We start from the raw sequence: 24608 nt of genomic DNA, 5'->3' as shown, positions 1-24608 counted from the left end.
TTGAGCTCCATTCCTTCCAGGGTCAATTATAAAATGAAGACAACAAGGCTTTCATTTTAAAAATTGTTTTTAAACGTCACTTCCTAGCAATTGGAAGTGAAAAAAAGATGTTTCCTAGTTGCAAAAATTGTATAAAATCTTTCATTGTTCTGTCCTTTTAAGTTGCAATTTTGTTTTCCTACAAGTTAGAGGACAAAACCACTTTATGAAAAAAAAAACAATTGTGTTCTGAATTATAAGCTTCTTTTAATTAGAGTTAAGGTGAAGCCAGACTGTTTTTATCATTTACTGTAAGTTAAACACTGTTTGTGGCGGGACCCAAGGATTCAGATAATTTCCAACCCTTTTCTACAGAACCTGAATTTAGTACTGAGATTTATTCAATAAGGGAGTGTTTCAGTTGAGTTTTGGCATTAACCTTGCATTCAGTAGAAATCTGATAAACCAGGCTTGGCCTGAGTGCTTTTAATATTTGCACATACTCCAAAAAACTTCCCATTTGTGACTAGGAATGTGTGCTTTGCTGTTGAGATAAGGAGGTTCAGAAAGACTTACCAAAGCAATAAATAATATTCTATAGAATTACTTTGGATCGGATGCAGTAATTTCTCTTGAAATACAGTTGGTGCTTAAACCCATATGGAACCGAATTTCAGTTAATTGCTTGATTATAATTGATAAAAGGGCTTTTATAAAATACATACCTAAAGATTTTAACCATACACAACTGCATGTATTAATTTACTGAAAAATAGCAAACTGAACCTCATTCAAAGCTTGGGAGGGTTTGGATGTTGTTACATGTTTTTGTTTTTATCCCCTTTGGTCTTTAATCTGAGATCTACACTGGAAAAAGATATATTGACTAGAAAGGCACAGCTGATTCTTTGCCAAAAGGCCATAATTCGTTTGTTTTGGCAGTGTTGAGAAGATGCAATAAGCCTTTATTTCTAAATCCATATAGGAGAACAGGAAATGACTTGTCTTAATGTAAAACAAAATGTAATGGAGAAGTACATACACTAAAAACCAGATAGATTGGAAATAGGGTCTTTATATCACAACTCCAGGTCAACAGAATAGAGAAAAACACTGTAATATTCTTTGAGAAAGTTGTTGTTAATCTGAAATGTCTTTCTTATCCTCCTAATATTATAATCCTCATACCTAAGGGATCAGGATATTAAACAAGTATAGCTATTGCATGCCAATAATGGGATTTGTAATGACCTGTTTTAATTACTGAGTTGTCAAAAGTGGGAAAGTAATGTGTTGACATGTTTTCTTATTTTTAAATCTGAGGCAATTAAAGAGGGGACTCCCAAGGGTATCTTTAGAACTTGTAAAATAGGTGATAACATACAAGATTTTACTAAATTCTTCAAGTTTCCCTTTAGCACATCAGATATTTTGTACTGTCATTACTCACAATTGCCTTATTCCTATTCCTAAACAATTCTTTAATCTTGACTGTTTCTTTTTAATTTGAATGTTACTGTTCAGTGGTTTGAAACTTTTGCATTAAGCTACATTACAACATTGCAGTTGTTTGACCAACCAATTCTTTATTGATTTTATAATTGCTCTGTTATATCTTTTATGGCATTCCCTGAATAGTGACGCACATCAGCCATTATGCTATAGAACACTTAAAAAAAAGAAATTTCTTCGCCAATTGAAATAAACGAAAAAAAAAATAGACTAGATTGTTCAAGACAAAGCAGAATTTAACCAGAATAAATAAAGAACAGGTCATAACACCCCTATTTTTTCCAATGTATTTCTTTTTGTAGTGCTACATTTTTCCTCCAGCTGGAGTGTAGCATGACTCTGGGATTGTTCTGTGATTCTTTGCAGGTGGTAAAGACCATTGGAATACGTGAAGTGTGGTATTTTGGACTTCAGTATATGGACGGGAAGGGATACCTCACCTGGCTGAAGCTTGATAAGAAGGTAAATGTGCTGCATTTTTTTAAGGGTTCTTGTGTCTTTGTTTAGCAGCATTCAAATTCTGCTTTTTCTCCCTCCTGTGATTGTGAGCATTGAGATAGTTAGTAGCTGTTCTAACCTTTGGCCAAATGCTGGTGCTTGTTCATGTTTGATTGTGGAGAGCTTTGTGCTGATGCAGCAGCCAGTTCCACACAGCGTAGCAGTTTCACTGGAAGGTTCTGGGGCCGAGAGAGCTCCTATTCAGTTTGACCATTGTGTTTTGTTTCATTTAAGTTGGTGTTTTTTTTTTAATTTCAGGGTAGGGTTCAAGCTAGGTTACAGCTTTAGTTTTAACCTAACTTTAGATGAAATATGCATTTTCTAGGTTATTATTTAGTCTCCATATATTTGTGATCAAATTATTCCCAGGTTTGGTGGATGTCTTTTTTTTTTAAGGACTTTTGGCTGAGAGACAAAGCTGGACTGTTATATTAGGGTCAATGGGTGATAAATTTGGTAATCAGATTTAATTTGACTTTCAAAGAAATTCACATTTGATAGATAGATACTTTCTTGATCCCGTGAGGGAAATGTGCTCAGAATTGCTATAATGTACTTAACTGGCACAGTTATTTGTTGAGAGCACAAGGCCTGCCATTCATTCTCTACTTTGAATATATTTTCAAACTTTTTTTCCCAACAATATCAAATCACTCTGAGCAGGTGTCTTCCTAAGTGAGATAAATGTGTTGTCATGGGGTTGGGCCATGATGTGACAGTCCCACAGCAGGAGCGATACCAGTTCAAATGTCACACAATCACCAGGATCTCATGATTGCTGTGCTTGAAAAATATATTCTGAAGATTTTTTTATTAATTAAAAGGACCACAACTGAAAAGAAACATTGTATCATATAATATGATTATCCCTTGTGCTGATGGTGATTACCACAACTGTTCAGATTTTAGCATCTTAGAGGACAAAGTATTTTCAAAACATGCATTGCATATGCTAAACTGAGGGATTTTTTTCTTTTTAGAGCAATTTCCCATCTTGTGCAGTACTAGTACAGTTTTCACCCTTGGGGAATAAATCACAATAATGCTTTGATAAGTAATCTATATGCTTGCAATAATTTGTAAGAGTGAAAACAGATAAGTAAGCCAAAACTAACCTGTTCATGGCCAGTTAAACCAGCATTCTTAATGAGTATTTTCTGTACTTGAATATTGCTTACACTTTTCCTAATTCTCCCAGTTTGTTTTTCATTTTCTCTTCCTTTAAAATGAATCAAAACTAAAAATGTTGCTGATTTTGTTGTGATATAAAATCTGTTGCTTGTTTGTCCTGTTTATGTTAAAAATCTGTGGTTTCTTGCCAAATATTTTGTTCTCCTCTTTCAGGAAGTGAATAAGTAGGAAGCAAAAACTAAACTTGTTAAACCCCGAAAACAAAAAGGGTCTCGAGTTTCAGGACTTGCTCAGTCTGTGCCAAGATCTGTTTATTTTTCTTTTCACTTGGAAAAAAACCCTAACAACTTAGGAAGCAAAACAAAAAGTACTCCTCTCTCTTTCTTTCTTCTTTCTCTATCTTTTCTCTTGTCGTCCAGGTATCAGCGCAGGATGTGAAGAAGGAAAACCCGTTTCAGTTCAAATTCCGTGCCAAATTCTTCCCCGAGGACGTTTCCGAGGAGCTGATCCAGGACATCACCCAGAAGCTGTTCTTCCTGCAGGTGAAGGAGGGGATCCTCAGTGACGAGGTCTACTGCCCCCCAGAGACTGCTGTTCTCCTGGCCTCCTATGCAGTTCAAGCCAAGTATGGGGACTTCTCTAAGGAAGTTCACAAATCTGGATACCTGGCATCAGACCGTCTTCTACCTCAGCGGTGAGTGTTGGGCCCTCTGCGTTGTGCTTTAATGCGATTGAATGGGCTCGAGCTTCTTCCAGCCCCTCAAGAGGGGGGTCGCCTTTCTTCTTTGGCTATTTTTTAAATTCCCCCCACCACCACTACCACACACAGCCACTGTGCTTTCATTTCATTCCTTATTAATTGGTCTTTCTCTCTGCAGTGTTCTGGAACAGCACAAGCTTTCCAGAGAACAGTGGGAAGAACGTATTCAGGTGTGGCATGAAGAACATCGTGGAATGCTGAAGTAGGTTGAGATGCCATAACTGTGCCCAGCAGTCACCCTTCTTCTCGTTACGTTGTCCTTGAGTAAAGCGTTGAGCCTGTGTTTGATGACATGCTACATACTCCCTTCACACGGGTCATAAAAGTTGTTGCTGATAATTGAGTTCTTGCACCAATGTTGTTGAATAATCCAGTTAGTGAATGAGATTGAGATTCAGGATAATGACCTAAAAATAAAAAGGTTTTTACCCAAGAAGGTAACCCAGACCGGTATTTACACACAAGCATCTCAAAAAGGACCTTGCATCTTCTTGAGTTTTAATGTGTGCTGTGTATTATGGGAGTGGAAAACTTCGATTTATAATGAGAGCTATGATGTCTGGTAATAATAATTATATATGTTTTTATTATGCTACTTAATTTGAAAAGCAATGAAAAAAGTAAAACCATCTGCAATGAAAATATTCATCCTTTCCTGTTATTGTAGAATAATGTTATAAATAATATTTATGATTAAGACTGAATTGGCTTTGCTATACAGACTGGGACCCTTTCAAAATAATGTTTACGCTTAACAGGGAAGGCTTTGAATTTACAACCAGTCACTTCAATGTTACTTATATTTGAACAGGGAAGATGCCATGTTGGAATACCTGAAGATTGCCCAGGATTTGGAGATGTATGGAGTAAACTACTTTGACATCAAAAACAAAAAAGGAACAGACCTCTGGCTGGGAGTTGATGCCCTAGGTCTTAATATTTATGAGAAGGATGACAAGTAAGCTTCACTTTTCAGTTCAGCTCTGTGATTTACATTTTTTTTAGTAATCATGATACAGCAGCTTAAAGGGCTAGCCTTAGTTTTCTCATTAGCTGCCCAGTCAGTCTTGGCTGGGTTAGACCAGGATAGTAGAAGATTTGAGCAAGAATCTAGAATATTCCTTTCTCCAGTCTGAGAATTCTTGCTCCATTCCTCATTGTCCTCATTGATCATACTTATGTTTCTGAAGTATGTGGTTTCTGCCAAGCTGCTGGTCTGCTCATTCCAGGACAAACTTATTTCAGTGTATGAAAACCTGGTTTGACCCAATGATATAAATAAATGAATGTTCATACGTATTCATTTTTCCTTAAGCGTGTCCGACTGTGTGGGGATTTTGTGCAGTGTATGACTACTGCCAATGTCACGCAAGGTGGCCTAGCGGCTCAAGAGCTTTCAAGCACATATATATTTTTCACAAGCTCTGTCGGATGTTGTTCAGTTCTCATGCCAGCCTGGGGTTTTTGAACTTGTTGGTCCTGTCAGTCATGCTCTTTCAGTCATTGACCCTTCCCGGCACCACAGTGTGCCAAGTTGCCTTTCACTTGTCACAGGATGTTGACACTGCTTTACCTGAAACCGTTTTGTTCCATTGAACATCATATCTTCTCGGACCTTTTCCTCGTTTCACAGACACACACCAATTGCAAGAAGCAGAATAAAGCTCATATGGAATTTTCCAAAATGGACAAAATACATTTTTTAGGATGTAGAAGATGTTAACAGTTGCAGCCTAAGATGCTTTATAATTTCAAAGCAGTGCATCTCTTTAATAACTTCAAAGAAAATAGTAAATCTTCATTAAGTGTGTCATATAAATGCCAAAGGCATTATGAAATTGAGATATACTTCTCTACAACTTCATAACCCATGCAAAATATAAGATCTGATGCGTATTGGAATCTTCTCTTATCTCTACAAGAAGAGCTCAGCATACTTCAAACAACAGACGAAAGGAGTTTGTCTCATGCCCAGATATACATTACTTTATAATTACAACCAGTTTACGAGGAGATCAACACAAAGTTCACAGAACATTAAAGAGATTATATTATACCTTTTTTAAAAGAGTTCCCTGCTCTAGAACTCGCATATGAACCAGAGAGCGGAGATTAGATAGACTCGTTGAGATTTCTGTCCTTATGATTGTAGAGTAATATCAGGCGTGAAATCAAGATGTAGTTGGCATTGTGCTTAACACTTTACATTCATAGGTGTGAGGTGGGACAGTGAAAGAATACGATCTTTTCTATGGCGAAAACAGAGATTTGATTATGAATGAATATGTACACCGATGTGTTGAACAAGAAATGAAGTTTCATATACTGTATCTTTATCGTTTCTGAGATGTTAATGTGTATCTGTCATAGTGAACTAGGAGATCAGCTCAAGGTTTACAGAACATTGCAGAGCAGTCAGTATACATTATACTCTGCGAAATTGAGGATATACATTTTTTAAACATGAGTACAAGGAAACAATCATATTTTCTGTTTCATTTTTTAAATTTTTTACCCATTGAGCTCCAAATTCCATGTTGCTTTTAAGTGGGAGGTTGAAGCTACAAATAAAGATGTTTCATTGACGATTTATATTTTAATGGATTGTGGTAAACTAACAATAGGTTACCATAAAACACACGTTTCAGGCTTTTAAAACATTTTTCCTCTTTTCCTGAAGCTCTTTACATTTCCATGGAGATACAATGTTAAGGACTTAAGGGGTAACTTGCAGTCATTTAAAATTTCTGCTTGGTGGGTTTGTCCAAAATTAAATTCAAATTCATTGTTGTTGGCTAATTGGGTTTTATATAATGTTATGTCACATTGCAGACTTGATATGTTTAAAATGCTTTATATCTATGCCACAATGGAGAGCAGAATTTTGAAGAAGGCCTTCTTTTACTTCTACAGATATTCAGATATACAGATAAACTACAAGTTTTTAAATTAGGATGTATGTAGTTTACAAACAAGGTGCTGTTTCTGATACAAAGGGTGTATTTAAAGTGTATTTAGGGTTCATAATATGTATTTGCCTTCAATTTGATTTATCTCAAGAGGGCAAATGGATCTACTAAATGGATCAATATATTTAGATTTTAAAATTTTAAGTCATGGTGTGTAAACATTAAGGCCTGCCCAAATATTGTTATGGATACATTAATAAATTTGAACATGGATGTGACAAGCTAATGCTTCCCTTGAGTGGCGAAGGGCACATTCTGGAAGAGCAGTAACCCTTAGTCACTACAGATTTGTCCATCTCTTTTTAGCTTAACAGCGACTTTTGAGAGAGCGGTATAATGAATGTCTCTCTCCCACATGCCCTCAGTAGTCACCATGGATACCCAGACTGGTTTATCAAGCTGTACAGCGTTCCAGAATGTGGGGCTAGCATAAAACCAGGCCCTGTGTGCGCCAGGAGTCATACAATGCTCCTTCCTGAGAGAAAACAATCTTGCTTATCTTAACTCTTTAAAGACTGGACATACTTGTTTTTAATATTTCTCTTTTTTAAGGCCTACCATTCTGTTTGGTGGCATGACTCCTTGGGAGACAGAGCCTGTCTCGGCAAGCAACCATCACAAGGCAGGATACCCCCTGGTTGGGCAGCCAGTCCATCACAGGGCAGACAGACACAGACAAATACATTCACACCAGGGCCAATTGTCCCTGACGTCACCAGCGTGTCTTTGGACTGTGGGAGGAAACCCATGTGAACATGAGGAGAACATACAAACTCCATTCAGATACTAGCCTATTAACTGAAACCAGTGCTGCAATGCTATGAGACAACAATGTCAACCACTGTCACCATGCTTTCTAATTTTAGCTTATGTTTGTCATTAACTACAAAGTGAATGCTGAAACATTTGACAGGTGCCTTTATATTTGGTTTCATGATGCAGGTGGCATAAAAGTTTCTTTTATAGGTGTTAAATGGGATAGTGAACGTTTCTAATAATGCAGTGTAATTCAAGGCATCCTAATACATATTATTATGCATTCTTCATTTCAGGTCTGGTATTCCAGAATTCCTTAGAGAATAAGGACTATTTAAGCTTTTGAAAAAACAAGATGATCCTGGAAGGTGTTAAGAACAAAACTCTGAAGTAGTGTAATTAAAGAGCTACAGTACCACTGTGCCTTGATAAGCCACACCCCAGACTCTTGAATTTACTGCTCGTTTAATTTCCTTTGAGGGAACATCTCAGATTAGCTGTGTTTAGAAATGTCACAAAGGGAAATATAATTGGGAAATGTATATTGAAATGAAAAGCTTGGCTATCAAACTAATAAATAATGATATCGAGTGTCATGATGATATTACAAGCTAAGACACATGTAGAACTCAATTTTGTTCAGTATGAATTGGATGTTCAAGGCTTTTTGAAAACTTTTATAACCTGTGTTCTGTTAAAGAAGTGTGTGTCTTTCATAATGAATACCTTCTTGTATAATCATGAGTGTGTTTGCCCCCCTCCCGTGGAGTACATAAGTCCTTATTATATTTTATATATTCGGCATGATTTTCTTAGCCCTTTTTTAGGTTTTAATTTTAATTTGCTTCTTCCAGACTGACTCCAAAGATTGGATTTCCCTGGAGTGAAATTAGGAACATCTCCTTCAATGACAAGAAGTTTATTATAAAACCCATTGACAAAAAGTCTCCAGTAAGTAAAATACATTTTTGGACAATTCAACAACACAAGGCAGGTGGTCTGTACAAATAAGGATTACTACATATTTTATCTATGTAATATTTCTGTAGAATGCAGGAAATATGTCGAAGAGATGTAGGTTATGCATTCATGAAGTTGTATTCAGATACTGTATGTAGCAATGTTTTTCACAGGCTTGACCTTCAGTTGTTCTGTTAAATGAGTCCAACAGTGAGAGAAACTCACTGCTCAGCAGTGAAAGCTGCTGAACATGCCACATATACTGAGAATGGGAAACAATGTGGAAAACGGAGGGGGGAAAAGAACATTGAAATCCATAAAATGCTTTTTCTTTTTACTTGATGAAGGGTGTCCTTGTGAATTAGTAACCTGCACTGCTGAGAGTGGGAAGTAATTTCAGCAACATGAATTAAGACAGTAATTGCAGCTATTTTATTTCCTAAAGTGAATGCTAAAAGCATTTCAAGTTGGTAAATATAGATATTTATATACTTGAAAGTCCTGTTCTTCAGTCCAAGTAAAAACTATTGTATCCATGATTCTTACAGCTTTAAAGCAGCTTTGCTGAAGGGCCTACAGATTTTTTTAAAGTCTGGTGTACTGAAGTTTCCATAGAAATGCGGGAAATCATTCCTTATTTAGGAAGGGGCGATCATTAGGGTTTCTAAGACTTCTGTAAATCTCTATAAAACTGTCATCTAGAATATGAGCACAATTTGGATAAAAATGCATAAATATGTTGGTGTCATATAAAAATAACTGCTTTTGCTGCTGTTCTCTTCACATATCCATGTGATCAGCTGAAACAATGGCAAGTCTATTTAACAATGTCAACAGTAACCTGGCCATGGTCCAAAATGTGCTTTTACAGATAGGGCATTTGATATGGTAGTTCGCTTGCTGTTCATGTGGGATACCTTGGGAATGCTATGAATATGCAGAGTTTATCGTCTCTTTACGTACCAGGAGTCTTATGACTTTACCTAAAAGAGAAGATTACAGCTATTCAACTGAACAAGCAGAATTGTAATGACTCCAAATCATATCAGTTTAGCCAGTAAAGTACGGTGGCTTAGGGTCAGCGCACAGGTGACATTTCCTATCCCTCTCAGAGGGTAGAGGTTTTGTCATCAATTAACCAGTCTCTTCACACTGGTTCTTAATGCAAAGGGCTTGTTATACTATTTTTGTAAATAGTAAATTGTCAGTGTCCTTTAATATCTGTTTGAATTCTGTATTTGCACAGTTGTTCCACTACCACCACCAGATCTGATAAATGTTCAGAAATAACAGAAGATTTCGTTATGAATAATGAGATTTTTTTAAACCATTGATCAGTTTTAATAAACTGTGTTAAAAGCAATGGCAGGCTTATTTAGTCCTGTCATCAGATTTTCATTTTTTCCCCCATGCCTCAAACACTGAAACGACAGATTGTTTCCAAACATACTGCTTACTTTTAATAACTGGTCTGGCTGGAGATAGTAGGAGCATGTTTTGAATGCTACAGTACAAGAGTGCCACCTGAAGGACATGGAAGAGAAATGCTCTTCACAGGCTGGTGCCTGAGAGCTCTACAAGCTTTTCTTTTACTATATATTGGTTACAATTTAAGCATCAAAAGGCGTAATAATGAAATATTTTCTGCCGATGTGTGATCTTGAAATCTATTACTCCAGATCATCAGGCTTGTGTAGTATGCTGTCTGGACAAATACCATTGAACAACAGCTGATTGAATTTGTGCCTTTAATCAAGAAAAGTTAAAGGAAATATCCTGAAGGTATCTTAATTGCCAACAGGAGCATTACATCGCCAGTTCAGTATCTTGATAGTAGTGTGGAGATTCGTGGTTCATATCCTAGTTTAAATAAGCTGATTTGGTATTTAGATGTGATCTCTTTGACTGGAAGTAAAAACTTGGATCTGTAGCCATACAGTATTTGTCCTGTGGTAACAGGTGTAGGTGCAATATAAGAATTTCAGAGGCAAATTTAAGTTTGAATAGGGAATAAAGATTGAAAGGTAGGAAGGTGAAACATGAAGGTGGGAATTCAGGCAGGCCTGAATAAAGGCTCATTGTTTGTCGCCTTTAATTTGTGTATTTGCTCTGCGTGTCTCTCAGGACTTTGTGTTCTACGCTCCCCGTCTGCGAATCAACAAGCGCATCCTGCAGCTGTGCATGGGGAATCATGAGCTGTACATGCGCCGCCGTAAGCCTGACACCATCGAGGTTCAACAGATGAAGGCCCAGGCCCGTGAGGAGAAGCACCAGAGACAGCTAGAGAGGTACTGTGCACTTGTTCTGTCTTTCTAGACCCCGATTCACTTCTCACCATACAATTCACTAGGAGCCACTGCACATGTGATACTAAGTGAGGAAAATTAATTATAAGTCATTAGTCTAATTAGAATAATTAACAATTAGTCTTGAGGTCTAATTTTTTTTTTATTCTTTAGTCCATAGCCACTCACTGGTAGCTTCCAGCTCAGGACTTTAATACTGCACTGTTGGGGAAAAAAATCTTGCCTTTGTATCCTTGAGTTTCATTTGGGGAATATACATTTGTGATTGACACATTTTTTGCTTGCCATTCTTCAAGCACACACACAGCAGACTAGATGATCTATTCAACCGTTCACGAACAGTGCCCCTTTTCGTGTTTGCGTGTCTGGCGACAGAGGGGAGCTGAAATATGGCTTTCAGAGCACAGGAAGACTCTCATTACAGTTTGTTCTTACTTTATTGTATTCAAAGGTCATCAAAACCATTGTTTTTACAATACCACATGGGAAGAGTAACATGAACCTTTGTGTAAATGCTCAACATGGTTTTCTTTACTAATATTTGCACAGATTGAAAATATTAGTTTTTCCTCCTCAAAGATAATTGAGTAAATGACATACAATAAATTGTATTGTGACGGTACAATTGTAAGATGAGAAATGTATTTGTATATTGATCATCTCAATAATTCATGAGCAGCTTAAAACTGTATTTATGTATAGAAGGTATGGATACATATTCATTCCTTCATTTTGTCTACCCTTTCAGAAAATAAATAGGATCCTGGTTGCATTTTACTTTTACTTGGTGCCTATATGGCTCATAACTATTTAGTAGTATGATTTTAATATGGTAAGTGTAATGAGTAATAGTAAGATTTTTTCTACATTGGACGTATAGCTTACAAAGATAAGTACTGTCTGAAAATTGGAATACGGCAACATTATATATTTTTCTTCAAAGGATAATTTTAATAGAGTTATAATTAATTCCCTGCGTACCAGAATTTGATTACTCACCACAACAACCTTTAGTAACAACCTGATTAGCTTAATCTGATCTTATTATTGGCCTGAATTCTGACTCAAGTTTTATATTATTATAAGTAGTAATAGCATTTGACTTCTTGATTAGTGTTTGAAAATAAAAATGTTTGGTGAAAATCTTATTAGACTGATGTACAGAAAGCCGAATACATTAGAATTGTTCTTTTTTTTAAAAATCCTTCATTATATTGAAAATACACTTAATTGCAATGAATGAGTGCACAAGGGTGCCAAAAGTGACTGTCGGTGTGGAGTTATATCAGCACTGCTGTGGAGATTAACTTGATGGTCACCAGTGTCCCTCGAGTCCAGCCAAGAACAACTAAAAACCCCAGTTGGTGGGAGTGTAGTCTCAGCAGCACCCTGCACTCTTTATACAGGGGTGCGTTTGCTTTGTTGTGTGTGTGTGTTAGCACCTGTCACTTTCTGGATTTATTGTGTCCTGGTGCTTTGTCAATGCTGGGGTTTCTTATCTGCAGAGCCCAGCTGGAGAACGAGAAGAAGAAAAGGGAGGCCATAGAAAAGGAGAAGGAGCAGATGGAGCGGGAGAAGCAGGAGCTGATGTTAAGGCTGCACCAGTTTGAGGAGAAGACAAGGAAGGCAGAGAAAGGTAAGGGCCATGGAGTGTCTAGAAAGTGTATGTCTGCTATCTCTGTATGGGTTGCAAAAATAATTTGAAGATCGTTTTTTTTTTTAGTCTTCTGTGAAAAAATAAGCATAAAATTGTGGCTTCACATTTATGCCTTGTGGTGTTTATGGTGTTAAAAATTAAGTAAGTTAATTATGCAATTTAAAACACTGGGGTACATGAGGCCATGAGGCACAGGTTTGCTATTGGTATTCTTTTACTGTACTACAGTGATGTACAGAAAATGTCCTGGGATGAGGAGAGGGCCTGGCCAGGCCGTTACTTTCCCAAAGTAGACATATGCATCAGAAATCTATCTGATCAAGCGATCTGGTAAATTCTGTGGACCACTTGTTTTTGGAATAATTTTTTTTCCACTACCATGTCCCAGTCGGGGTAAAAAAACAACAACAAATTCTTGTAGTTTCTTTGACAGGATTTTCACCTTGAACATACTGTTTTAATGCCTTTTAGTCACATAGAGGATTTTGGTAACTTGTCTGACAGCATTATGCCCTCAGTGCTCCTGTGCAAGTACACTAAAATATTATTTTTATCAGACTTACTGCATCTGCCTTATAAAATAGCCCCCCTTTTTATTATAATTTAATTTATTAGATTCCTAACACTTGTGCTGGTTACAGCTCTACTATTTGGTCCAGTGTGCTGTAAATATGGTTGAGACTGCTATACACAAGTATCCTTGCACATTAAATTGTAAATCCAGTAAAACTCCAGTTTCAATGATGTCACCTGGCCCAGTTCCCACCTGGAAGCACATTTCGCTGTGCTGCGCGAGAACGAGTGGGGATGCCCACCGTGTCCCCTCACGAAGCCAGTGGGGGTGCAGCGGCGCGGTATCGTGCTCTGCCGCTGGGCGTCGCTGAGGGTCTGCGTGTGCTTTTGCAGACCTGCAGGAGCAGATGCAGAGGGCCATGCAGCTGGAGCATGAGAGGAGGAGGGCGGAGGAGGACGCTGCGCGGCTGGAGGCCGAGCGCCAGGCTGCCCTCCTCGCCAAGGAGGAGCTGGCCAGGCAGGCTGAGGACCAGATGAAGAGCCAGGAGCAGCTGGTGAGCAGGTTTTCCCCGCCAGCAGGGAACTGCACACCTCCTGTTCGCTGTCTGGTTTCCTTGAGTATTCTCTTAAACTTGGCATTTGACTTGGAAGTTTTGCTTTCTGACATCTGCCAAGCAACCTCTCTTTACTGATCTGTCCTTGAGAAGCACATAGCATGTCACACAGTTCACTTCTTTTGAGCAAAAGAAATGAAGTTGAAATGATTCTTACATTATGGAAATGTGTAGCTCCCGGCTTTTTGTCTTCGGTTTTTATTTTCTAAAAACATATACAGTCATTAAGTCATCATTGGAGTCCAGTTGTGAAAAAGATTGACTTCTCTCTGGGTTTAGGATCATTCTTATTATTAATTAGAATGCTTTTAGACATTGTACAGTTATTTGGAAATGTCAACATTCATTTATGTAGGGTCTGCAGTATTATTTGACTTCTAGTGAAAATACGTTCACAGCAGGTAAAAATCTACTGCAAGCTACATTATGATACAGCAGCACTGAAATGTGTGGAACAGTATCGCCTGCAAGCTTTGCTTGAGGGATTTTTGAGGCAATGATGGCGGCTGCGATAGAGGGTGAAGAGGAGTTCATCTTGTTTCGTGATTGGCAGAGGTTTAGCACTTTTAACTTGAAAACGGAATCCAGAAACAGTAAAGCGAGGGCCACGGTAAGCAAAATGTTTTTTCCATAGGCTGCGGAACTGGCAGAATACACAGCCAGGATTTCTTTGCTGGAGGAGGCTAAGAAGCGCAAGGAAGAGGAGGCCGACACATGGCAGCACAGGGTGAGTAAAGACGCTCAGCACTGCAGGGTGCTGGCGGTTTGCTTCTCAACAGCAGGGGCCTCCTTCCTGTCTTCACTCTGCTGGCAAAGAGCTCAAGAAAAGCATTTTTAATAAGAAAATATTTTAAATAATCTTTGAGTAATTAGAGAACACAGACATGCACGATTTACTTGCAGCACATCAACTTAACAGTCATCACTGTCAATGTTTGAGGCTGTACCTCAAGAACGGTGTTGAAACTGTTGATCCTGACCTAGACTATTAGACTTATGAGCGTTAGACTACTACACAGACTCTGCTTACTACATTCTCTAAGAATTTTTAAAGACTCACTGTGCCAAGGCAGTCCAGGTAGTTTGCAGCTATTGGTACAAGGCAAGTACCTCTATCACAAATAGTCTGTATGAACACAGATTAAATGCACTTCTAACAAGGAAAAACTTTTGAACAACGGACAACAGTCTGAATCATGATTGAAAATGTGTGTGTACTACAGTTTTAAGTATTTATACTATAGTAACATTTGTATTAAATTGTACATAGTTAAACAATATTTCTTGTCTTAAAAGCTGAAATTGTTATATAAACCCAGATATTTTCCTGTATATATTCCTTAAAGATGTATTTCTATGAGGTGGAATCCATTATTATTAAGCATTAATAAGCATGTGAAAATCTGAGTTTGGTATATATTTTGCTTGATAGACACATCTTGTTGAAGCATGCTTACTTTTATAATCACAATTGACATGCTCTGACAAATTCCAATTGGAAAAAATTGAATTATTCTAGGTCCGATACCTACTGTATAGTACATTTAAAAACAAGGGTCTAATAAGTATGAATATGATAGCGCCGATCTTTCTGTATAAAGCTATTTTTTTCAGTAGCTTTTATTTCTACACTTTAATACAGACCTTTCTATTAAATCATTCTCCAGATGTGAGCCGGGTGAATTTCACAATAAAAGTGGTCTCATTCAACCTATTTATTACTGTTTTTTTAGCCTTACTTTAGGACGTCTGTTGAAACATTCCTAGAGGTTGTTACAACCTGTGTTTCTTGCTTTCCTAAGAACCTGCCGCCTTTATTTTGTGACGCTTGAACCATGCTGTACAGCACTCACAGAACATTCTGTTCTGTGGCACTAAATAAAGGAACAATGCAAGGTCAAGGATTTTCTCATAGAAATACTAATAGGGGAGTAGTTTAAAATCTGCAAGAGGTGAAAGGCAAACATAAAACAAACTTATTTGCCTTTCTATTCTTTTCAAAATAATGTTCATTTAGCCAAGAAATTTCAGTTTTAAACCCTTTGTACAAGAAATACCGAGGGGAGGAAATAAATCCACAGCAGCACAAAAAACAAGTGAAACATCAGAATGCAGACAGATTGTTACAACAATGCGCCTCACTTAGGCTATCATAATGGGAAGACTAGTCTACTAATGGACAGTTAAATACAGATTTGTCATAATAGAAAGTCTTCAAAAAACGATAATTTGAGGTAGCAATTCCACAAGTTTACAATTGATTTTAGCCACTGATATGAAGAGTGTCAGTTGTTCTGAATTTAGAAGATCGTGGCCACACAGAACTCTTAACTAGCAGTTAGTATATGAAAATTAAGACGTACGATAGCATTGCTATTAACAAGAGGGCTGTATACCTAATAGACTTACTGTACATTGTAAAATGTACCATTGTATCAACCAATTTGTTTAACATTGTGGTGTATTTTGTCATTCTTAATGTATTCCTATCAAGAATAGGCTCTTTAGAAGCAAAGGTGTATTTAAGTTGTAATTATCATAATCGGAGTGACCTTTCCTTTCCTCAGGCTAAGGAAGCCCAGGATGACCTGATGAAGACCAAAGAGGAGCTGCACATGGTAATGAGCGCCCCTCCTCCTCCTCCCCCTCCCCCGGTCTACGAGCACGTGGATGAAAATGAGCAGGACGACGGGGAGGAGAACAACAGCACATACAGCGCCGACCTGCAGACCGAGGGCATCAATGACCACCGCCAGGAGGAGGAGCGGATCACAGAGGCCGTGAAAAATGAGCGCGTGCACAAACAACTGCTGGTGAGTAGAGGTGCCGCTGGGCTGTAATTTGGCAAAGATGCCTTTAGCTTAGCAAGCAATCAAACGTTGTGCATTGCTACAGCAGCTAACTTTTTCAGGATATTTTTTTCTTAATATTTGTTTTTTATTGCCGTCCAATATTTTGCACAGTAATCATTTTAATAATTATTTAGATTAGATTTTAATTTAATTAATATAGAAATAGTTATAAAATAAAAAATGACACAAAAACATATCCCCTTCACCCCCCACATTCCTTGCCCAAAACAAGCAAGGATTACACACTTAATACATAATCAATGCATCTAAAAGGTGTAGATACATACAGTATGCATATATACATGTATATATTATTTCATATTTATATTTCTTGGCGTGAGAATATCCTTTATATTTGAATTGATAAACTTAATTTACATTCATAAAGTATACAAATATACAATTCATTAAATTATACAATTCTTAGTTTTATCTTTATTTGACAAAATATAATTGCACATAACATTAATCCTTCTAATTTCTCCCATCTCCCAGCTAATTCTGATTCCTTGTTCTATGTGTTTCCCGTTTACTGTTCAAAAGATGCAGATAATTTATCATAATGTACCACAATTTGAGAGTTACTGTATGGGTTTTTCTCTTTCCGTGACGGACAACTGTCACGTAAGAAGCCCTCTTCTCGACCTGGTGCTCTTTCTTCTGATGAAGATTTTTTTCTCCCCCTAGGCTTTAAGTTCAGAGCTTGCCCAGGCCAGAGATGATACTATGAAGACCCAGAACGATCTGATCCACACCGAGAACGTGAGGGCTGGCCGCGATAAGTACAAAACGCTGCGACAGATCCGGCAAGGCAACACCAAGCAGAGGATCGACGAGTTTGAGGCTTTGTAAAGCCGTTGAGGGCAGCCACAGGCCCCCAGGAAAGTGCGCAGATCTCCAACCTTTCTGATTTCTGAGTGGTCACTGTAGGAGCTTCTCGAACTTCCTAGATCTGTAACCACTACTCATCACCAATCATCTGCATTAAGAGAACAATTTTCCAGTACAAATGCAAACCAGCTTTGGTGATAACGGGCACATATGGGCTTATAATTGATTGATTGCACAATCTTGTGTTGAAATTTTATATCATTTCGGTGCCAAACCTTGTTTTGCATATTTTAGGAACAATCTAAATCTTAGTGCTATATCTGTTTTTGATGGGGGTGTTAGTTTTAAAAGTAATTCACGTTAAAGACAAATAGTGTGCCATAAAATAAGTAGAATCTGAAAGCTATTGCTGAGCAGAAGAGCAGCATTCTGTAATGTACACAATGATGTTCTGTGTGTACTATAAATCCATTGTTTAATGTCTTTTCATTGGATTGAAACTGGAGTTTGAAAAGGGTAATGTCTTTGCAGAGACCACTCAGAATAAGATGAGAAGCAAGCAGTATAAACCTATTATTCATTACCTATATGTGCAAGAGAGTGTACAAGGTTTTTTTTTCCCCATTATGTTTGAACACACTTCTATCCATATATTTAATATTGAGATAACGGATAATCATTAATAGATTAGTATTTATATATGGGTTATACCAAGAGAAATAAATGGGTATTTCATCTTGCTTTGTATATTTTTGCTATCTTACTACAATATTAAAGCTGTATAATAAAGTTCCTCTATCAACCAAATTAATTATAGTTTTGTTTTACGTATACTTTAGATCACTTAAAGAAATTTGTAAATTATTACTTTTTTAAATAAAATATTCAACCTGCATGTAACTCTTTATATACATTTAGCAAATTTCTAGTTAGGTTTCTGATTGTTTTTGCAATGTATCAGCGTTTGAGGGGGGGGAAAAAGACTACAAAACTGAAGGCTTCATATACTTTTTTTTCACCTTTTTGCACATGAGTAATCATTGTTCAGTAATGAGAGAGCAATGCAAAAGACACTTTTGAAAATCGGATTTGTACGTCTACCAACACGAAGAGAAATGATGCATATAGGGAGGAGCGTGTGTACTGACTAATAGCACTGACAAGCCTTCTTGGATGTTAGCTGAAATGCTTTCCCCCTAATTGATTCTGTCGTGAAGATTGAGAATGACACAATGCTGTCTTTTCATCATGTTTGGCTAATTTACCCTTTTTGAAAATGGTGTAGTTACAGAAAATGTAAGCACTGTCACAAAAGTACAGGCAGCACTGCTTTCCTACTGTACTGTGTTACTTGTATCTAAACATGACAAATGTTTTAATAAGCTGTTCTTTGATATATTGGCAATAAAGATCTGCAAGAAAGCTGTCTGGATTAATCTCATAGGCTTTAGTTCTATAGAGTGCAATTGAACTTCCTGATTTGGAAATCAAGGCAGCAGACGAGTTACAAAACTGGCAGCTACAAAAAGCTGGATAATATCTAAATCACAATATCTAAGTCACACTTCCACATGAGGGTTCTTAAGAATTCAGTGGATCTGTGGAAGTTCAGAATTTGTATTTCTGTTGTGAGTTTGGCTTACTTATACGTGTTCTGTTACTGTAATTTAACATTACAGCCCTCATTTTTTTATTCAATCATTTTATAGGTTGACAATCTAAGATACATAATCTAAAATAAATCCTTTGCATTGAATTTTGTTTTCAGGATTTTTTTTTTACCATGGAGTAGAGATATTGATTTTATTTTAGATATTATACAGCAAAAAACATTGGGTACTGACTAAAACAGAGGTCTTTTATTGCTTTCTTTAGTTAATGTTAACAGGCGGCATGGTGTCTGGAAGAACACTCAGAGATTGCCCAGCTCTCTGCATCACCCAACTATTATTCTTACAGCTATTCACCCCAATGTGCAACTGGGCATGATCGGCTAACCGTCTTCAAACACTCTTTCATGTTACCTGTTGCTGGCTGGTTCCAAGCCTGTTAAAGTGACAGCTAATTTGTCCTGAACCTTGAAGTATTGTGTATTCTAATGTAAGAGAAAACCGGCTCAGGGACGCCAAATATGTAATCATAGTCAAAATGTAAATGTAGTGGCTCTCTGAAGGCACCAGTTCTGTAGGGTTTGGGCATTTACTGAGACAATTATTAATTGTAGCAGTAAATCACAAAGTTGATTCTTTTGATGGCTTTAGAATCCAACCATGCGACATAACTCAAACAACGCACACACACAGGTACTAATACACGAGGATACATTTATTAATACATAGAATATGCATATAAAACTAACAGATCTTATCGAGAGGGTTATCAGAATACAAAAGGTATATTCAGTCAGTTACAAAGTGTTACACATATCAAGAGGACATACGTTCAGTATATCATTCATTAAGACCGTTTCGTAAATGAACTTGGTTATAACTTCTACATTAGATACTCAAAACAAGTACATAACTCTTAGGAATTAAATTGATATCAACTGGTTGGGATAGCAATTGAATTCTCGAGCTGTAATGCATTGAAGTTGAATACTCATCCAATCTCTGGGGATTCAGATCTCCTGCGGGCTCAAAGAAACAGTTGCAGGCTGTTGCTGTCCAATCCGCGCTCTCTGGCTCGGAGCCAGGCTGTGCTGTGCGGCTTGCGATGGTGCGCTGCTGATGCACAGGAGAAAAGATGACTGTGGGTCCCAGTAAGTCAGGAAGAGGACCGGTTCGTTCCTGATGAAGAGCTAGTTCTGAATAGTGATTCAGCTGTCCACAGTTCCGACCTGTTCACGAGGCCTGCTGCTGGTTACTCTCTGGCAACCTCCACTGTAGACTCTTAGAACAAAGGAAAGTTCTGGCACTCGGATACACTGGCCGTTCCGTGGTTGTCCGGGCTGAGTCTCAGGATGGTCAGGAGGCGCGCTGCGAGAATGTCCTGCCCTTGGGAGCCTTCTGCTCCTGGGCCGTCCTGCCCTGGAATTCTCCTTTGAATTCCCTTTAGAACAGTCCACAGAAACCTCTCCAGAATCTTACTGAATCTCACTGAATCTCTCAGGCTCTCTGTGTTGCCTGTTTTTACCTGGAGGAACTTCAGCTCATTGATTGGCTGAAAGTTCCATGGGCATCAGAGTCCCACGTGGGTTACTCGGCTCTACCAGTCCCTGATTGGTTGATCAAGGTGAGATATGAGTCACTTACTCCTGACACTTAGGAATGCAGTCCAGATGTCCATCTGGCACTCCCTAGACAAATAGGCGCCAATGGATGACCATTGATCATGATAGCCAGGCTTAGCTAAGTGCATCCCCCTTTGGGAGCTGTCCTAGGACCTTAAATCACCCTGCATAAATAGTCTCTCTGTGGCTGCACCACAGAGATGAACAGAGAAATGGGGCCTAATTTGGGAAAGCTCAGAAACACTTAATTCTGCCTTATTAATAAGCCTCGCCACTACACTAAGTATGCATTAAAATAAAAGTTCAGGTGGGTAGCTGCGTCAGCAGGCGTAGGCTGCAAAGGAACAAGTAATAGGGTTATTCCATGCTGAAAAGAGAAGAAAGAAAACATGTTTCAGATGTGGAGCCTTCTTCAGGTGTGAGAAATACAGGGCAGTAAGCAAAGGTAATGCAGCCGGAGAACAAAATCTGGGAGAGAGGAAGAGCAAGGGGTAGGAGCAGGAGACTTCTCTTTTTAGCATGGAATAAACCTATTACTTGTTCCTTAAAATAAAAGTGCTAATGTGTTAATGGCTCTTACAGAGTAGTAGCACTGTGGCTAAGGATCTGCCCCAGTGGCTTGAATGTTGCCGGTTCAAGTCCAGAGGCCGGCAGAGGAATCCTACTCTGTTGGGCCCCTGAGCAAGGCCCTTAACCCTAGTTGCTCCAGGGGTGCCGTATAAAAAGTTGACTCTGCGCTCTGACCCAAAGCTTCTCTCTCCCCGTCTGTGTGCCTGTGTGTCTCATGGAAAGCAAGCAGGGGTATGCGAAAATACAAATTCCTAATGCAAGAAAGTGTATATGGCTAATAAAGGGATCTTGTCTAAGCTAAGCACAGACACAAAATGTCTGAACCTGTGGGTGCTCTTGGTGTGAGCAGGATTACTACTGTAATTTAAATATTTTGTGACTGCATACTGCTTGTGATAGAACTTTAATATAATGTAGTTTAATATTCCTGAGTGCTGAGCAGAAATACACATTTTGTTAATGATAAGAAATTGCTATTACTGAAGTGCTGCTTGTAAAAATCATAACAACTAAAGCTTGCTGTTAACAGTTATAAAGTAAAAGATATTTTTACTATCTAAATATGCATTATTTGAACAGAAGCTGAGATACCTCAAATATACTTAAATACAAATAACTACACTTATTAACACTTAATTTGCTTTTATCATTGTAGCACAACATGAAAGTGAGATTTTCAGTCAACACACTTTAGAACATTATTGTTTACCAATGTCATATTATTTAAATCTAAATGAACTCAAATTTAACTTTCTGAATAATTGACTGCATTTGTTTCTGATGGTCTTACACATCAGGGCTTCTGGCAAACGCTTGTTTAAAAGCAATCTGTGAAGGGGATGTGTGAGATATAGATGTTAAAATGACTATAGAAATATAGACCTCATTATGTAGTGCATTGAAAAGTAAAAATCATAGAGGGTAAGCCATACAATGCATATTTAATCAAAACTACTCTGGAATAGCATGTTGCATGAAAAGTGTTTTCATGGTATTTCAGCTGCATTATATGAGTTAATCATGTCCAATTTCTTCCTGTGAAAAATAAGACTTAAATAGTGTTTGGTTACCGAATTGTTATTATAAAGTGTGGGGATTATCACTGATGCTTCACAGCTCTTAAGCCCTGAGTTTGATTCTAGTCCAGCCTGCATTCTATGAGGGGTTTGTGTGTTCTGTCTATGACCATATGGGTTTTTGCTTGATGCACATATTTCCTCCCACATCCACAAAGACATGCTGGTCAGGTGAACAGGTGCCTCTATATGTGTTTACTGCCGAGTACAACACAAAAACTCTGAGGATCACTCCCAGGATCCAAGAGTCATGAGGCGGTAACATTGACACCCCACCACACAATCCTGCCATTAAATCTAAGGATAAAACATCAGACGTTATGCTAATATGCGATCGCATATATTATTGTTGTTCGTTTGTAGAAGTGCTCTATCTAGAAATAAAGATCTATCTTCAAATTATAGATTTATATTAAACTGTAAACTGTAGCAGAGCAGGTGTTGGGAGAACGGGTGAATCACCAAGGGGCAGGGCTATCGCATTTAGGCGAGTCACATTTTTCAAATTCTCACGGTGAAATCACTGAATTACCTGCAGCTGGAGAGTTTAGCTCCCTACAGCGTAAAAGCAGTTCCTGGGGGCAGTTGGACGTTGTTCTTTTATAGGACCACCCAGTTTAGAAGAAGCATCTTGCACAAAAAATTAGGTGAAAGTTTATAGCGGAATAAGACTGATAGCAGCCTCGGTCGTTTTCCGGGTCGGAACGCCGGTAAATAAGAAGACGGTTAATGAGCGTACCCGGCCAACCGGAATCGACCGAGAGAGGTTCTTGCCACTGCTATCCTGGAAGATATGGTTACGGTTCTTCTGGACAGCCCTTGCCACACACATAAACCTAAATTATAAATCGGGTGTCGTGGTCTGGCTTCACCTCTAACAATAAAATACTAGCTATTGTGTACTAAGATGTTTAGATTTGATTGATTTTCGTGGTGATGTTTCTACATCTTTAGATTAACTGACAAACTGGTACATATTGTAGTCAGGTTTGTTTACATTTTGAGCACAATTTTATAACTGTTCTCATTTATAGTGATTGGATTGACAAATGAACGAGAGAATCCTGTTTAAAGGGCAAATGAAAGTTATTTAAATTCTCTGAGGTTTTGATGAGTCATTTGTGGTCATCAGCAGGAATATTTCAAAACTCTGAAACTGGAAACAGGACCGTCAAATCTCTCTGCACCATCAAGGTTATCTGCACTTTGAAATTAAATTAACACGAATTTGGTTTTTCAAAAATTGAAATGTTTGCATTCACATTCTTACTACTACATTAAAAATGCTTAAATACAATAGCGTTTCTGTTGTGGATTGTGCAAATCTTAGACCTTTCCTTTAGCATGCCATTAGTAACTCGGGATGTTAGCAAATGTAGCGCTTCTAGTTTCACAATATACTTGTTTCCACATATTTTAAAATGAAATACTAATATTCCTTGCAGTTTGCCGTTTTTGGCTATCTCATTATTCTAAACAGCCTTTTCTCCAGTGCTCTTTAAATTACCTTTAAAAGAAACTAAAACAATCTTTCCTACAGCGGGGAACGTTTTATCCCCTATTAATTCAATTTACATCCATGAACTACAGTATATGTCCTATATTAAGTTAAAAAAAAAATTGCAATTTCCATCTGCATGTACACTTGCCCCTAGGTTGGTCTGCATTATCTGTCTAGCTTCTTCTAATAATTGCTTGAGGAATTTCATCTGGCTGGTATGCATCAGAATTAAATACAGGATTTTTCAGTCTGCGTTGTATTTTCCATGTTTTAGACCATCCTTGGCTTTTGTGTTTGACTTGGGAAACTTACTGGAAATTTCCAGGAAGTGGTTTGTAGAGTAATTATGTGAATACCTTTGTCCACAGAACCTAGCCCTTTTTTGCAATTAATATCTTATATATCCAGAGTTCCAGAGTGTGATGAATACTGGCACAACCTGTTGCCCTGAGCCAGTATATCGCTTTAGGAATGCACATTTCAGTGATTTGCCACTGCTGGCTTTTGGAACTCCTCAGGCTTCTAAGATGTATTGGTGGTCCCCTTTCAGAGAAGCCTACTCAGTCCCAAAAAACAGTCCTTCACAGAGATTAGTCCCCAAAGATCTTCAGTTCCTCTTCTCCCATACAACTCTTCAGTCCTCTATTTCACTGAGGGAACTGAAACGGATGAATTCCTGATAGTCTCCTGAATCCTCCATCACTCAGAGTTTCTCAAGGCAGCTTCCAGTAAGTTCTGAACAGCAAAAAGGAACCCTGCGATTTATAGTATGCTATAGTATAAAAGCGCAGACCGCAGTGGTCCCCCAATCCTCGTTTCAAAAGTTTGGGTATATATACATTTTCATTGACTAAACATCCTTAAACTTGATTTATTAATACAACCATGGGT

The 24608-nt window shown here is 38.0% G+C and overlaps 1 protein-coding gene across 3 annotated transcripts in view; it reads left to right on the top strand.

Moving 5' to 3' along the window:
• The window catches only part of ezrb (ezrin b), a 34100-nt gene extending 15340 nt beyond the window's left edge, over window positions 1–18760 (top strand). For all 3 annotated transcript variants that reach the window (XM_006625919.3, XM_015350983.2, XM_015350991.2), the window contains exons 4-14: window positions 1858–1953; window positions 3540–3814; window positions 3999–4082; window positions 4692–4838; window positions 8460–8556; window positions 10690–10853; window positions 12377–12507; window positions 13435–13595; window positions 14290–14382; window positions 16223–16468; window positions 17195–18760. In XM_006625919.3, the coding sequence (XP_006625982.2) occupies window positions 1858–1953; window positions 3540–3814; window positions 3999–4082; window positions 4692–4838; window positions 8460–8556; window positions 10690–10853; window positions 12377–12507; window positions 13435–13595; window positions 14290–14382; window positions 16223–16468; window positions 17195–17359 (1659 nt within the window). In that variant the 3' untranslated portion in view covers window positions 17360–18760. The remainder of the gene's footprint in view (window positions 1–1857; window positions 1954–3539; window positions 3815–3998; window positions 4083–4691; window positions 4839–8459; window positions 8557–10689; window positions 10854–12376; window positions 12508–13434; window positions 13596–14289; window positions 14383–16222; window positions 16469–17194) is intronic.
• The last annotated feature ends 5848 nt before the right edge of the window (window positions 18761–24608 follow it).

This window comes from Lepisosteus oculatus, chromosome 2, assembly GCF_040954835.1.
Source record: "Lepisosteus oculatus isolate fLepOcu1 chromosome 2, fLepOcu1.hap2, whole genome shotgun sequence".
Taxonomy (NCBI): domain Eukaryota; kingdom Metazoa; phylum Chordata; class Actinopteri; order Semionotiformes; family Lepisosteidae; genus Lepisosteus; species Lepisosteus oculatus.
Note: the sequence above shows the minus strand (reverse complement) of the source record. Positions and strands in the feature narration are given on the sequence as shown.